This window comes from Pelobates fuscus, chromosome 3 (genome assembly GCF_036172605.1).
Source record: "Pelobates fuscus isolate aPelFus1 chromosome 3, aPelFus1.pri, whole genome shotgun sequence".
Lineage (NCBI taxonomy): Eukaryota > Metazoa > Chordata > Amphibia > Anura > Pelobatidae > Pelobates > Pelobates fuscus.
In genome coordinates, this window is record NC_086319.1 from 269,774,332 (window position 1) to 269,790,605 (window position 16,274).

At 42.3% G+C, this 16,274-nt stretch overlaps 1 protein-coding gene across 1 annotated transcript in view; it reads left to right on the forward strand.

Annotated features, from left to right (window-relative positions):
* The first annotated feature begins 1,612 nt into the window (after nt 1–1,612).
* Nucleotides 1,613–16,274, forward strand: part of SFRP1 (secreted frizzled related protein 1) — a 33,871-nt gene continuing 19,209 nt past the window's right edge. The window contains exon 1 of the mRNA XM_063448521.1: nt 1,613–2,271. Within this exon, the coding sequence (XP_063304591.1) occupies nt 1,740–2,271 (532 nt within the window). The 5' untranslated portion in view covers nt 1,613–1,739. The remainder of the gene's footprint in view (nt 2,272–16,274) is intronic.

A 16,274-nucleotide genomic window follows, 5' to 3' on the forward strand; every position in this document is an offset into this window, starting at 1 on the left:
CCTACTACGCCGCGCTGCACCAATCAGCATCTACTCATAGAAACGCTGCCTTTTCACTGAAAAAATGCAGTGTTTACCTTAAAAAGCCTACATTAAAGGACCACTATAGTGACAGAAAAACAAACTCGTTTTCCTGGCACTATGTAGTCCTTAGGTCCCGCCCTCATGGCCCCCCTCCCGCTGGGCTGAAGAGGTTATTTTATTGTACCCTAATGTATCAATGCAATGTTTTGTGGATCCAGGACATACTTGAAAACAAGAGAAATCTCAATGTATCCTTCCTGATAAAATATTTTATAAATAAACAAAACCCTACAGCCACTTTCTCCAGCGCCAGGCTCCCTCGGCACTGGTGATCTTTCCTCCTCCTGCCAACGTCAGCGCCGAATGTGCATGCGTGGCAAGAGCAGCGCACCCATTCAAACTGCCCATAGGAAAGCATTACTCAGTGCTTTCCTATGGACGTCCAGCGTCTTCTCACTGTGATTTTCACAGTAAGAATTGTGGAAGCGGCCTCTAGTGGCTGTCAGTGAGACAGCCACTAGAGGCTGGATTAACCCTCAGTGAAAAATAGCAGTGTTAAAACTAAAGGGACCTGGCACCCAGACCACTTAATTGAGCTGAAGTGCTCTGGGTGCCTATAGTGGTCCTTTAATCTTTAGCTGTTCTGGTGACTATAGTGTCCCATTAACATTTATTTGACTTGTATGTATGCACACTGTAAAGCCCTGCAGAATATGTTGGTGCTCTGTAAACAATATGTTATTATATGCATACAGCAATATATCTTCCGGCACAGTTCTTGTGCCATATTTTTCACATCATTAGTTATCTTCCCCCTGGAAATGTGATATTTTGGGAGAAACTTCTAAAGAAGGCATGTTATCAGCAAAAAAAATAGGGTTATGCATTAAAGTGAGAATTGCTGGGGATTCAAAGTGCTGCCAAAATGAAAACAAAATTGACTTAAACAAGTTTCTAATTCGGTTATTTTTAGCCTAAATTTTGAAATTCATTTTGAATTCCAGGCAATGCTCACTTTAGTGTTACAAAAAACTATAAAAATGAAAAGATTAAAGTGATGTACAGAGAGCTGAGAGTGAATAGTGTGTTTATCTACTAAATATCAAATTGGAAACCAAATTGCAAAGTGTAAGACAAAATTGCCAAGCTACGACTAGAGCCGAGTTGGATAATTTTTCCAAATCAGCACTTTTTGTCCAAACTTTGGAATAACGTTTTCAGTTTACTACAATTTGATGATCAGTGAATAAACCCTTTTGTGTGGAATTAGGGAGAAAATGACAGAATGCTACCTGATAACAATAAGAACATTAAGATAGAGAGAGATTGTAACACTGGACTGAGGAGGTATGAGCCAGAGGGGGAGAGGAGGAGTGTGACAGATCCAGGGAGGGGAGTAGAGGAGTAGAGGAGAGGAGGAGGGTCTGCTCTGCTCTCATTGGATATCCCAGCTGAGCTCCTGGCTGAAACCTCCAGCTCTGTGCTCTGCTTTATCATTCCTTGCTAGCACACAGGGAAGGCTCCATACTGCTCCACTACACTGTCAGTGCTAGACATCCCCTTATTATTATTATTATTATTGCCATTTATAAGAGAAATATAACCTGCATTCATTTTACAATTGTTTATAGCTGTATTTTAGAGGAGAAAACAATCTCCTTTCTAATTTTTCTCATTGTATCTACAGTGTAAAAAAGTGTGAGGTTTGGCACACTATGTTGTCAGGTGAGAGTATTTGGATTTTTGTAATGCTTTGGGTAACCCCGAGCCTATCTGCTCGGGAGTCCCAGCCTAGTGAGTACGACTATGTAAGTTTCCAGCCAGAGATGAGACGACAATACCAGAGTGGACGATTTTACTCTCGACCGGCACAATGTGTGGATATTCCCCAGGACCTGGCATTGTGCCATGGAGTCGGATACAACAAGATGGTACTGCCCAACCTTCTGGACCATGAGACTATGGTAGAGGTGAAATACCAGGCTAGTAGCTGGGTGCCCTTACTCAGCAAGAACTGCCATCCAGGCACCCAAGTGTTCCTGTGCTCTCTGTTTGCTCCTGTTTGCTTGGACCGGCCCATATACCCATGTCGCTGGCTTTGCGAAGCGGTCAGAGACGGTTGTGAACCAGTCATGCAGTATTTTGGTTTTCCTTGGCCAGAAATGCTTCGTTGCGACCAGTACCCTCGAGAAGATGTCTGTATAGCAGGCACATCACCAAATGCCACTCAAGCCCCACGCCCTCGAAGTAAGTATATATGAAGCGCCAACTCTAGACTTGCAGACATCACCTACTGTAAAGTGACTGTCATTAGTGATTATTCACTTTTTATACATGTGTGTCTATTTGTAATATCCTATACTTTCTTGTGTATGCCTAAGAATGCATGTTCTCTTTTTAGATCTAACTCTATATGTGTGGCTAGGTTAGCCATTGTGACTTTAGTGCGTTACAAATGGATAAAGTGCAATTCTGTAGCAAAGTTCTAAAAGAGAAGCAATCGCCATGGAAACCAATGGAATGCATCTGCTGATTGTCCCACTGTTAGAACTCTGCTCCACAATTGCTCTTCATAAAAACCCCATTGTGTCCCCTGCTGTGACTCTCCATGCCCCCTGTTCTGTAATTGCAGACCTAATCATCTGTTGCATGTGATACAGAGTAACTGTCTTCTGTATTACAGTATTCTGATTTTCTTGTATATAGTGATACCTCCCTCAATATCTGTAATTTTATTTCCCTTGTGAATATATCTAAAATACACCAGCCTCCTTTTTTAGTTGAGTTTTAATTTTTTTCCCCGATGCAACTTTCTCTCTCTGTTAATTTTCTCTCCCATTTATCAAATGTTTCTCATGCAACTGAACACAACATATTAAAAAAGCAGTAGTGGTTTAAACAATATATAATTATTTAGTAGACATCCACCATAATACAAAGAACCATAGGTAAAAATACAAAGCGTTGATGATGTCCATTTTTGTTATTCAAAGAACTATGGCTATCATCGCTATGTGCTGAAAGCTTTGAAATACATTCTTAACATTGCACCAGGGGCATATATTTGATTAAAGCTTTAGGACCATCAGTTAATGTCTCCATCTTTCCCTGTAAATATATTCTCTCTATTTGAAAGTGTCACCATTGAGAGCAGATAATTCCATATGAAATGAATAGCTATTCATGCAGTACACCCAGAGATAATCAACTGGTTTAAGAGCCCAGGATTTGATCATTCAGTTGTGTACACGTTTGTGCAGCTTTGTTTCATCTTGCAGAGCTGGTTTCTGAAGTTACCACAACTTACTGTTTAGTAAACAAACACACAATTCCTGCCTTTTCATTAGAAATCTAAACCGAATTAGGGTCTTGTTTAGGGTTGGACAACCACTACCATAACTCTCATGCAGCTAATAATGGAAGCTGTCTCCTGGTTATTGTCTAACCGTTAATCAATAAGTGTACTGGTAAAAACCCACAATGCAGAGCTATATAGTATCTCTACACTTTTGCAGTATGTCATTTTCTGGTTATGGTATCAAGAGTGTGCATTTATTCACTAAACCCCAAATTGAAAACCGAATTGCAACATTTAGGGAGAATGTGCACATCGCCATAACTTTCCTCTTTCGGCCTACTGCAATTTAGTGTTTAGTGAATAAACTCTTATTAGGTACAAAAAAAAACCTGATTGCATTCATGATCCTTCTTGCAGTCAGATGGTTACTATGATAAAATGTAGGCTGGTGTCTGTCTAGGGTACAGAGCAGACTCTTTCCCCGCAAAGGGGCAAAGTTAATTCCCTGATTCTTGGAGCGGCTCTGTCACTCCCCCTCCTTTTCCAAAATACTAGAACTTTTAAAGAAGTTTCAAAAAGCATTATATATTGCATCGCATCAGCTAAAATACCCTGGTGCTGTTTCAAGCAGTCATGGTATATGGCTATAATTATAGGCAGGTGATCTTTGGTATCTACAGTTCCTAATATATTTAATGCACATCTAAGAACAACTTCAGGAAGCATTATTTTGCCCTGTAGCAACATAGCTAACTGACTGGTGCTCATCTGTGCAAAATAAATGCACTGCATTTGTCAAATAACAGATTTCACAGATCTTCAAGTAACTCTTAGGGTACCCAATGAGTATTATACAGACCCTCTGTCAGTGAGATGGCTTTGCAGAGAATGATGGGAGTTCACAGAAACTGGTGATTTGTGTGCAATTTGAAGGTGATTACAACATGTTATCTCTATCATGCTTTGCCCTATAAATATTAATCATTTTCCTTTCAGAAATCTGAAAGCACCTGTTTATTAAACAGATGCATTGTCTCAACAGACACTTTTTACTCGCATCTATTAATTCTAAACTTTTATACGTTATTTCGGAGAGAAATGTAACTCAATCCCTGACTCTCTGACATCTGACTTGGTTTTTGCATGGACAAGGTGCCACGGATTTTCAATCCTGAACCCCAATCTGAGACCATTTAAAAATTAGATTAAGATCCCACAGGGCCCAAGGCAGATTACAAGTTTGAGCACTGCCAGCTAGGATTGCTGAATGATTGCACATTTGCCAAAGGTCCCACATTTGCCAGTACAGTCCCTTGTTTCGGGCTCCTGTCACATATTGCAGCGGGGAAAGGGAGGTAACTGCATCTGTGTATTATTTTATTATTTATATAGCGCCATCAGTACTATGGGATCACTGTATGTGTGTGTGTCTCTGTTTTGTATTTTTTTTACATTTTATTATATATATTTTATTTTTTTGTGCATCTGTCCGTACATGAAACGGTGTCCTTGGACAAAAATTATAATGCTTTCTTCAAATGTTGGCAACTGTGTGTGCGGCCTTAGGTCTCCTATTGGTTAATTTGTTTGTTATAGAGATTGCATTGGGAGAGTGTTTGTGTTTTCCTAGTACATGCGTAAATGCATGCTGATATGATTTCTCTGAATGACCATGTTCATTGTCGGAACCTGTGACGTCAATAAAAGCGGAGCAGTAACTGGCAGTGTTGACTGTAAAGCGAACCATCGTTTGCTTCAATCGTCCCCAATATAAAAATACGGCCACTTTTGCTTGTGAATATACACCAGATTATGTAAATCTCAAGTACCATTCCTTTTCTAGCACTCTTTCAAACTCCTCATCTGGGAGCCAGTTTCTCGATTCCAGTACCTTTTTCTATAACTTTATACACTCTTACTCCTTCATGGGCTTAAAGTTCACAATAAATTCGGCACAATTGTTATTTTGCTTGTTGCAGTTGGCTGGTATTGCTATTCATGCAGCGTTTCTGCTGTACAGCAAAGGTGCTCAAAAAAGGGATAAAGGCACACTGGAATCTTTTATTCTCTGGAGACAGCTACCCACCCCTGCTGTGCTCAGATTACTCATTCCATTCACTATAAATCTGAGATGGAAGGGAAGCATATCACAGTAAGAAATGTGCTGGATCAATAGGTCAAGCTCTCAAGCAAAGAGTGTAGAAATCAAATGTGACAAAATGGTGCTTTACAGCAAGGCCAGTGGGGGGGGATATGGTTGTCCCGGTGTCAAAGGTAGAGCAATTGCAACCATATTTGTGTATTCAAAAGAGGATTACTGACAGTAAAAAGAACCAGCTTGAAATCTGCCAAAATTACAAAGTGGATTCAAAAGTGGACATGCAATTTTAAGAATTCTGACCCAAAAATGTAGATTTATTCACTAAGCAGTGAGTAGTAGGAAGTTTATTTATTTATTACTGGTATTTATAAAGCGCCAACAGATTCTGCAGCACTGTACAATTAGTGGAGAACATACAATATACACAGACCAATACAAAAGTTGAACTCAAACTCTCATGTGTAACAGCCACATTTTATTTGTATTTAATTTGTTTCAAATATCAGATACATGGCAGTGCAGACACAGAATGGAATATACTGCAATTTTTAATATTGTCCTTGATACCCTCTGAGTGGTCAGAAAATTTAATTATATCTACTCGGTATATGAGTGAAATGTACATACACTTATGGAGTTTATGGTTTCTGTCCTAGATAAATCCTTTGCATACCCAGCTTTGTATAGAAATTGGGGGAGATTAACCTCGCACTCCCCCATTAATCTACAGCTAAAGAACATATTATAGTGAACGTGAAACCAAATTGCAAAATTTAGGCTGAAATACCCAAGTTTTGGTTGGATATTTTTCCCCCCCAAAATTATTTTACCTAAATTTAGCAATTTGGTTTACACAACACTAAGGGTAACTGTGTCTGCAAAGTCTCAGTCCAACTGCCAGATCTCCTAACAGAAACAAGTAATAGCCAATTCGGTTTACCCAGGATTCATTTTTACGCTACAGGCAGCCACAATGCATCTTCAGGGGCTTCTGAGTGCCATATGTGGCACTATTACTATTGTATTGTCAAATGTAGAATAGAGATACAACAGCACAATTCATTAAGGTATGCACCAGAAGCTTTCTCACTACAATGAGATGTGACCTCCCTGCTGGCTTATTTAGAAACCGGTACTCCAGTTGCATAAGAATGTGCCCAAGCACAACTAGCTTACCTCTGCTACACTTTGGAAAATCTTCATCAATATCTTCATCCCAGTGTTAATTTTGTCGACTAATCATTTTAGACAGATTTTAGTAGACAAAAATGTGGGGGATTTAGATGACTAAAACTGGACTAAATCAATTCAGATGACTATAATACAACTAAAACTACTTTTTAGCCAAAAGGCTATGACTAAAACTAAATTTAAATTTGCCACCAAACTTAACACTGGGAGAATGAGACGCATGGGTGGCTGGGGGAACGAGACACGTGGTGGAGGTGAGATCGATTGAGGGGCTGGGACACACACAGCAACATAGAGGGGCTGGGGGGAAGAGACACACAAATCGGGCTATGGAGAGAAAGAGACCCACAGAGTGGCTAGGAGGACATAAAGAGACACATAGGGGCTGGGGAAGGGGCAAAGAGACAGGGGCTTTAACTACACCCATTAGATTTTAGTTGACTTATACAAAACTGCTTTTTAGTCAAAAGACTATGATTAAAACTGAATTGAAATTTGCCGCCAAAATTAAGACTGCTTCATCCGCTTGTGAATGGAGCAACGTTGTTCACTCTACTCCTATGATCCTCCTCCTCTCAAGCACAAAGGGATTATTACATAATCTCCAGTGCATTGCTACACTGGATGGTAAGTAGGAGATTCGATAGACAGGTGACGAAGACTTTTAGATTTTAATTTTATTTTTTTTCCCTTTTGAAATATTATATTCTTTAACATGGACATAAATTGTGTGAGAAATTCAACGGTGGAAGGAACCTTTTGGGTGTTGTCCCTCTGTTCTTTTCAGAAAAGCTATTGCTTGTAGCAAATAGAGATAAAATTCCTCATTATCTCTGCGGGAAAAGAAATGTTGGACTTTAGCTCCCTGGGGAACCACAGTTGTGTCTAACTTTTAAAAGTTTAAAAAAAATTACTAAGATATAGGAACTGCTCCTTACTTGGTGTCCATTTTAATTATTATTTTGGCAATCTATGTGACCTTTAATGTTCCAAGTATATCTGCTATAGTAATCCATTTATATCCCTGCAATGTGATAAGTCCTATCACATTGCAGGGTTAAATCCACCTGTATTGGCTGTCACCCTGATAGCCACTAGAGGGGCTTTCGCTGCACTAAGTAAAATTGTCATGTAGCAGCTCCTAGGAAAGCATTGTGTTGGATGTGTATGTGGCACCTGCCACACATTTGCATCAGGTCCCCAATGTTCCTCTGAGGAGCATTGGATTGAGCAATCGACTACGTAGGCCACGCCTCCTTAATGATGTTGCAAGATGTGGAGAGGTGAGCGGCGCTGTGTCTCAGCAATGGGAAAATGTGAGTAAAGGGCTTTATTACATTTATTGGAAAAAAGGGGGCCTATATATAACTAGGGATAGGGCCAGTAACGATGTAATGTTCCTTTAACCTCTCCACCAACAAACTATTCAAACCTAAATTCATTAGCTTAGCAGGATAAACATTTACATTTTAATAGGAAGAGGCAGTGAGTGTTAGTAGAGAGGTGAGAAGAGGATTTTGCGCCTTCAGATGCCATGTCCTCAACAGATCAACCACAGAACCATGTACATTCTAACCAATTAACTACCTTCTGTAAAAGCTAGGAATTTGCACACTGGCTGGCAGGAGTATAATACTAGCTGAAATACTAAAGATATAAAAATCTGTAGGTATACTAAGCACATGTCATAATGGTGTTCCTCATGGAATTTTCTCACTCGGTCACAAAGGATGTGTAGTTTTTATTTCTCTAACAAGAACTTAATTGACTTTTTTTTTTAAATTACCACATAAATGTTGCTTAAAGAAACACACTGAGGTTAAAAATATATATTTTTTGGCCCCGTTTTCCTTTACTGCTGTAGACACCCTTAAAAAAAAAAAAAAAAAACTCCAAAAAACCTGGAGGATGATGTAAATCTATAGACCTAAGTGGAGGGGTAAAAAGACACATTTGTCTTACATTAGAGTCTGACTAGGGCACTTCTGACACTGTGTAGTATGGCTGACTAAATTATGACCAGAAGGGCAATGGATATGGTTTATGCATTACACCTTACATCATATCTTCCAACTTATTTAAATTAACAATGAGGGATGCTCTAATTTTAGGGGTTTAAGTGGGGGTGTGGTCAGGGGCAGGGTTGTTGAGAAATTTTAGACAACTAAATTGTAATTATTTATATTCATCTCAACTATACAATATAAGGCCTGTGCATAGGATGGCTATATTGACTTTAACAGGGACTCCTTTTTTAACAGAGCGAGCCTTGCAGCTCTTTCTAGAACTAACACACTTTCAGATAATCTGCTGAGATTGATTGCCAAATACAATAGATGTGTGTCTAGTCCTGTCAAACTTTTAGCAAAATATTGCATGGCTGATCTAAATTGCTCTTGTTTTTTTTTTTTTTTTGCTACTCAGTCATGAGAAGCTACTGTATCTGTTTCCTCTTATTGAAGTGGTTATAGTGTCTGGAATCCCCTGGCCCCAGGGCCGATCCTGGCCAGGTGCACCACACCCAGGTGCCAGGAGGTGGGGGATGCCGCGTGGAGCAGGCCGATGGCCTGTCACAAGGAGACCAGCAGGTGGCCGACTGGCCACCTAAGGGCGCCCCCAGAGTGGCATTTATTTAGCAATGCAGAGTAGGCACCTGCTTATCCCAAAAGGCAGGTGCCTACTCTGCAGAACATTTCCCAGACCGGATTGGAGAAGGAGGCACGTGGTAGCAAGGGAGCGCTGACTGTGCTGATGATCTTCATGCTCCCTCGCACGCCCTCTGTGGTGATGCCGGGAGCCGGAATATGATGTCATTCCGGCCCCATATCACTAAACCGTGTGAGGGAGCAGAGAGAAGCAGGAAGATCATGAAAGTCACTGGACCCCGGGGAGAGGACCCAGAGGACTACTAAAGGTAGGAACAACAAGTAATAGTAAGTTGTGATTGTGTGTGCAAGACTGTGTAAGTGTGTGTGTGTCTGTCAGTGAGTGTGTGTGAGTGTATGTGCCTGTCAATACGTGTGTATCTGTCAGTGTTTGTGTGTGTGTGCACCAGTGAGTGAGTGTGTGTGTGTCTGTCAGGGTTTGTGTGTGTGCAGGGCCACCATCAGAGGGTGACTGCTCTGGGAGTCCTGGGCCCCACATTCTCTATGTACACATACATATAGCGACTATCGCTAGATGTATGTGCACTTGTGGGCCCCCGGCTAGCTGTACACAGCAGAGGGGACCCAGCCAGCTCCGTCTTTACTTCCCAGCTGATCTTCTATCTCTAACTCTCGGGAGCCCTGTGAAAGTAAGAGCTTTGCCACGGGTTACCATGGCACCGCTCCGTGTGCACGTAGGCAAGACTCGTGAGAGTTAGAAGACACTGGCTGGCTGGGCCCCCTCTGCTGTGTGCAACACCTGGCTCCCTGCACTAAGCAACTGGGGAATGTCACCTTCCCCTTCACCTGCCACAGGTAAGAAGCAGGGAGGGGGAAATAAAGTAAAATATATTAAAATAAATTTTTAAAAAGCTCAGTTTTTCCCACAGAATGCTGCCCCTATTTCACATAATATTTACACACACTACACAAACACACACTCTACATTCACAATCTGCGTACTACACACAAACACACACTCGGCATTCACTATACACACACTGCATCCACTACACACAATACATCCACTACACAAACACACTCTGTATTCACTACACACATTGCATCTAATACATACAAACACTACATCCACTACACAAACACACACTCTACATTCACTATACACCCTGCATCAACTTTGCACACACATTCTGAGTCCACTACGCATATTTCATGTGCTCTATACACACACACCACATTCAGCACACACGCTGCGTCCACTACACATAATACATCCTTATGGGGGGGACTCAGGATGGTTCCTGGGGCCCCGTACCTTGAACTGTGTCAGGGGCCCCAAAGTTTCTGATGGCAGTCCTGAGTGTGTGTCATTGAGAGTGAGTGCCAGTGCGTCTGTCAGCAGGGCCAGCCTTTAGGGTGTGCAAGCTGTGTGGTCACGTAGGGCGCCATGACAAGAGGCGTCCGGTGGCCAACACAGCTTTCAAGTTGGGGACACCAGCATATTAAATTTAAACTATTCCCTGGTGGTGCGCAGTTGGTGCAGTCAGATCATATCCTATCCCTTGTGGTTCCAGCGCTCAGTTAGGGAGTCAGAGCACAGGCTCAGAGATTCTCAACCTGCGCTCTGACAACATTGAAAGCCAAAGCCGCGAAGGAGTGTGTATTATGATCTGAAACAACAGGACGTGCGCTTCCTGCTTTTCACCAGCGGACTGCCAGGGAACGTATATAGCATACCACTGTACCACCAGGATCATTTGTGGGGGCCAGTATGTGGCTGGCAAAGGAGCTACTGAGTGTAGATGGTGTTACACCAGCAAAACTCTAAGTAACTGCCTACCTACCCTGTCACTTAACCACACCTGAACACCAATTCAATGAACCTACCAATCAGCCTGCTATACATAAGCAGTGTGTGTGACTCTGTACCTGCTATTGTTTACCTTTGTATTTATGGGACTGTGTTTGTGATGTTATGTCTAAGTATGTAACTGAGTGTTTTGTGTGTCTATGTATGATACTTTGTGTCTTTTAATTTATGTGTCTGTGTTTTGTTTTGTTTTCTGAATGTTTGTAAGGACTGTGTGTATGTGACACTGAGAGACAGTTGTTACTTATATTGAGTAAGTATGTGACTGGCTGTGTGTGTGTTTGTGTGTGTATGTGACAGTGTCCATATGGCTGTGTGAATGTGTGTGTATTGTATTGTGTGTGACTGTCTAGGTATGCATAGGGCAGTATGTGTGTTATTGTGTGATTATGTATGATGTGATTTAGAACGCTGAGTGCTGGACTAACTTGTTTTGTGTATCACTTATATCTGGAGATGTGGTCAACTCCTTAGTTTGTAGAACCACATTTTTGTATTTGTTTTGCCTTTTATATCATTCAAAAGAAATGGAATTCTGTGACTGGAGTGCAGTTTGCGATTATGTTATGTATATGTGATTGCATGTCTAGGCATCTATGCATGTGACTGTATTTATGTGGGGACAAAAAAAGGGTTTAAAAGGGATTAAGAAACATACAAAAAGTAACAGTGGGTTCAGAGACAATACTGTAAAAGGAAGTGAGAAACACAAGGTGGAAAGAAGGGATTAGGAGAGACATTAATGAAGAATCAGGAAAAACAGAGAAGTAACGTATGAAGTAACACACAAATGTTTATTCTAATCTATTGGCATGGTAAAGACTAACCTATTCCAAAACAGCTGAAATGGAAAAAAATATCAAATTCATTTCTTTTGAGATCAGCTGTATTAACCAAGATATATTGTTTTGATTTAGATGTAGAAATACCATTGGGTAGATCAAGGTAAAGGGCCAGGAAGGCGTGCTGTGAGGATTTTTGCACACAGGGCCGTCTAACAGCCTAAGGCCGGTTTTGTCTATCAGTATGTGTGTGTGTCTGTCAGTGAGCGTTTTTAAATCAGTGAGAATGTGTGTCTGTCATTGAGCGTGTCTGTCAGTAAGTGTGTATGTGTGTGTCTGTCAGCATTTGTGTCTGTCAGCATTTGTGTCTGTCAGCATTTGTGTCTGTCAGTGAGTGTTTCAAATCGGTGAGATTGTGTATCTGTCATTGAGAGCGTGTGACTAGATGGAGAGGTGGAGTCGTTGCAAAGAGGAGGGGTTAGAAAGATGACCACACCCACCTGGGAGCGCCAAAAAAGTCTGCACCTGTGACCCTAAGATCGTCCCTGTCCTTTCATTCAGCCTTAAATTGTTTTTATGTTCTAATGTTAAATGATAGGCCCCAGCAGAACATCCCCTCTGTGCTTCTTGGGATAATGAGGAAGCATTGGCTCGAGCACCAATGGGTGGGTGTGATTGGCTGAGAATGTCCGCTGAATGCTTTAAGCCTATCACAGTGCCCATTGCTGGTATGGCTAGAAGAAAGTGAGTAACATCTGCCAAAGTCATACGTTCAGTAGGGGCTGGGCTGTACGCGGCCAGGGACCCTCGTTCAGTGTTAACCTGCTCGTAAATGAGGAACAGCGTCTTCTTACAGCATTAGACTAATAAGAATTCTGATGGCCCATTCTCTTGTCGAACACAAATGATTAAATACCAAATCTATCAAATCAGGTTCATCTCTGCACCTCCTAGGCTTAGTGAGTAAACTTTCTGAACTGTGACCTACTAGGGTGCTGTCCTTTTGGGCTATATTTTTCAAAGTAAAATGATTTTTATTTTTTAAAGGATCACGTATAATTGGGTTTTACTCTATATTCAGTCCTACTATTTACAGCAGTAGTTCCCAACAGGTTTTCAAGGTACGCGGAACACCAACAACTCAGGCATTTACCACTTCTGTAGCTATTGGGCTACCGACATCCTGTGCCACTATTGTGGTTCCACTGATCTGATCTTCTCATTTCAGATTTGCTGCAGTTTACCTGCAGCCATCATTTAGGTTTAAGTGAATTCTCACAATTTTCTTTCCTCTCCATGCTCACTAACTGCTGAGAACGTACGATTGAAGAAGTGGTGTGTGTGATGTCGGTAGTATTTTATTATCTTACAGGTACTCACAGGCACTGTTAAAGGGACACTATAGGCACCAAGGCAACTCTAGCTTAATGAAGCAGTTTTGGTCTATAGTCCATGCCTTTGCAGTCTCACTGCTCAAATCTCTGTAAAGAGTCATCTAATGTTTATACTTTCTTTATTGACTTTCTCTTTAATTTAGATTTTTAGACTTATCTTCTGCTCTGTTAACAGCTTGCTAGCCTCTGCAGGAGCTTCCTGTATGTGATTAAAGTTACATTTACAGAGCAGGAGATAAGAACTTTTAGAAGTAAGTTACATCTGATTGAAAGTAATATTGTTTTCATGCTGGCTGTGTCAGTCACAAGAAGAGGTGTGGCTAGGCTGCATAAACAGAAACAAAAGTGATTTTACTCCTAAATGGCATAGAATTGACCAGAGAAACTTCATTGACATGATCTATACACAAACACTGCTTCATTAAAGGACCACACTGCTTCATTAACCCTGCAGCTGTAAGTTAATCCAAACTCTAGTGGCTTTCTCTCTGACAGCCACTAGAGGCCGCTTCCGCAATCCTCAATGTGATCGCATTAAGGACTCGCTGACCTCCATAGTAAAGCATTGAGTAATGCTTTCCTATGGGCAGTTTGAATGCGCGAGTGGCTCTGGCCGTGCATGCGCATTCGGAGCTGACGTCAGTGGGGGGAGGAGAGGTCACCAGCGCCGAGGGAGCCCGGCTCTGGATTATGGTAAGTGGCTGAAAGGGTTTTAATCCCTTCAGCCCAGCGGTAGGGGGGCCCTGAGGGAGGGGGGGAACCTAATAACCCTATAGTGCCAGGAAAACTAGTTTGTTTTTCCTGGCACAATAGTGCTCCTTTTAAGCTCAAGTTATTTTGGTGACTTTCGTGTTCTTTTAAAGTGCTGACTTCTACAATGGAATAATAATACAGAAGGTAGAATATTTTGTATTAATGTGTTAATCACTACAAATCCATTTTAAAATAGTTACAAAATACGTCTTATGGCATTTACCCATATAGAGATAGTTAGTTATTTATAGGTCCTATATGCTGTTCACCTTGGATTTTGCTTTGTGTTTTCAGTAGTTCTACTGCTGGATGGATAATAGTTGATTTTTTTTAGATTTCTTTCTTTTTTTTTTTTTATTCTTTATTTTGGTTGTGCACGGAATGAACAAACAGCCGGCGTGTGCCACAACAGCGACAACCGGTAGAGTAGGTAAACACTGGTATGACATGTTATGGCATTTGAGATACAGGCACATTTTTATAATATTTGAAAACAGTAGATCAGGATCACGTTTGATTTTAAATATGGTAGCATATTGCACATGTCATGGAGAAACAGGTACAGAAGAAACATATGCGAGGAGCATGACTTGTGCATGAGAGTATACATAGAGTGTTAAGTAATAGTTAAAGAAAATTAACAGGATAACGGTACTCTTTACTAGCGTATATGTGTTAGTGATTGGGGTAACTGAATATTGGATTGCTAGAGTCAGACGCATTTTTGAGAAATCATACAAACAGATCTAACTACAGGCTGATTTGGACATATTGAGACATACTGAGTTAGCTGTAGTGTGGTTCAGGCTAATACAAGTCGTTTATAGAACATAATATGCTAGAGTAACTAAGCGTGTATGGAGTTAAACGTATGATTGATAAGACATGCTAAACTAGCTGTGGGCTAAGTTGGCAATACATAGCAGATTATGGGATCACTGGCAATGATTTGGACAAAAAGAAAATGCTATAGTCAATAACTGTGCTAGTGCGTGATAATCATTATGTGTGCTAAGATAGTGCCAAGGGAGAGAACAATCTTACTAAACAAAATTAATAATAAAAATGTCCCCTGGGGTCCCCCAGGCCAAAAAAGTCCCGCTCTCATCAAGTCGGCAGGTATGAGGATATGCCCCCAAGGTCGTGAGTTCCTGCTATGGCTTTGGGCATTGTGTGAGGTCTCACGGTCAGGAGAGCTAGCGTCCCGGTTCACCCGATGCCTCGTTGGTGCTGCTGTTGCCCGCGATGGTGCCTTGCAGTGTAGCTATCGTGCGGGTCTGTGTGGGGTCGATTGGTCATGCCATGTCGCTTAGATAGGGTCACCCCTGCTGCTCTGGGTACCTGAGGCGGTCCTGAACTTGGCGTCGACGGTCCCCTCCGCTGCGTTGTCTTGCCTGGAAGAGGTGAGCGCTTGACCCTCTGCAGTCTTCTAATTTCTGTCATCTTGGGCCTTGTGTCTCTGTGCCGATCCCATGGGGCTGGAAGGGAGCTGTTCCGACCGGGCCCTCCAGCGTGGTGTCTCGCAGATGGGGCTGTATGCATGCGGGAGGATTGATGTGGGGGTAACCCTTGGATGAGCCCCTTTGGAGGATTTAGGCGACTCACCCGTGGTCGAGTATAGGATTGCTTTAGGTTTCGGCCCCGCTGCATTCTGAAGGCTGCTCTGGAGTCACGGAGTGGGTTTCCCTGCAGACTGCGCCGAGTGGCCGGTCGGAGCCATGCTGTCACCTCTCTCATAGCCATCCTGTATAGCTGTCTTTGGGTCTTGAATCTTGCCCACAGGCAGGTACTTAAACGATGTATGTACTCCATTGCGTGCTTGGGCGGTTTAATTAGTGTGTGCTTGGGCCTGGGCTGCGTCTCAGCCGCCATTTTGGCTGGGCCCAGTGGATCTCGTTTGGTCGACAGCTTATTCATCCCCATGTGGGGTCTGCTAATGTGCTTGTCTCTTGGTCGGTCGCTTGTGCCGGGATATCCCTCACCGGCAAGGGGGGGGTGATCGGGGTCTTAAGCGTTGCAGTCAATTCCCGCTGGTCCGGCGGGGAGGTCGGCCGCCTCTCCCACGCCAGTACTCCACAGGTAGGCCGCAGCTCAGCGTCAGCTACAGAGTGCCTCTTTGAGTCCGGTGGTCCGGCCAGGTAAGTCCCCGGGTGCCACCGCTGCTCTGCTGTGCTAGATTAGAGGGCTCGGTGTGAGATAGAGAGTAAAAGTCGCTTATTAGCCGGGTTTTCTCCCGGAGCTCCTGTTCAGTGCGA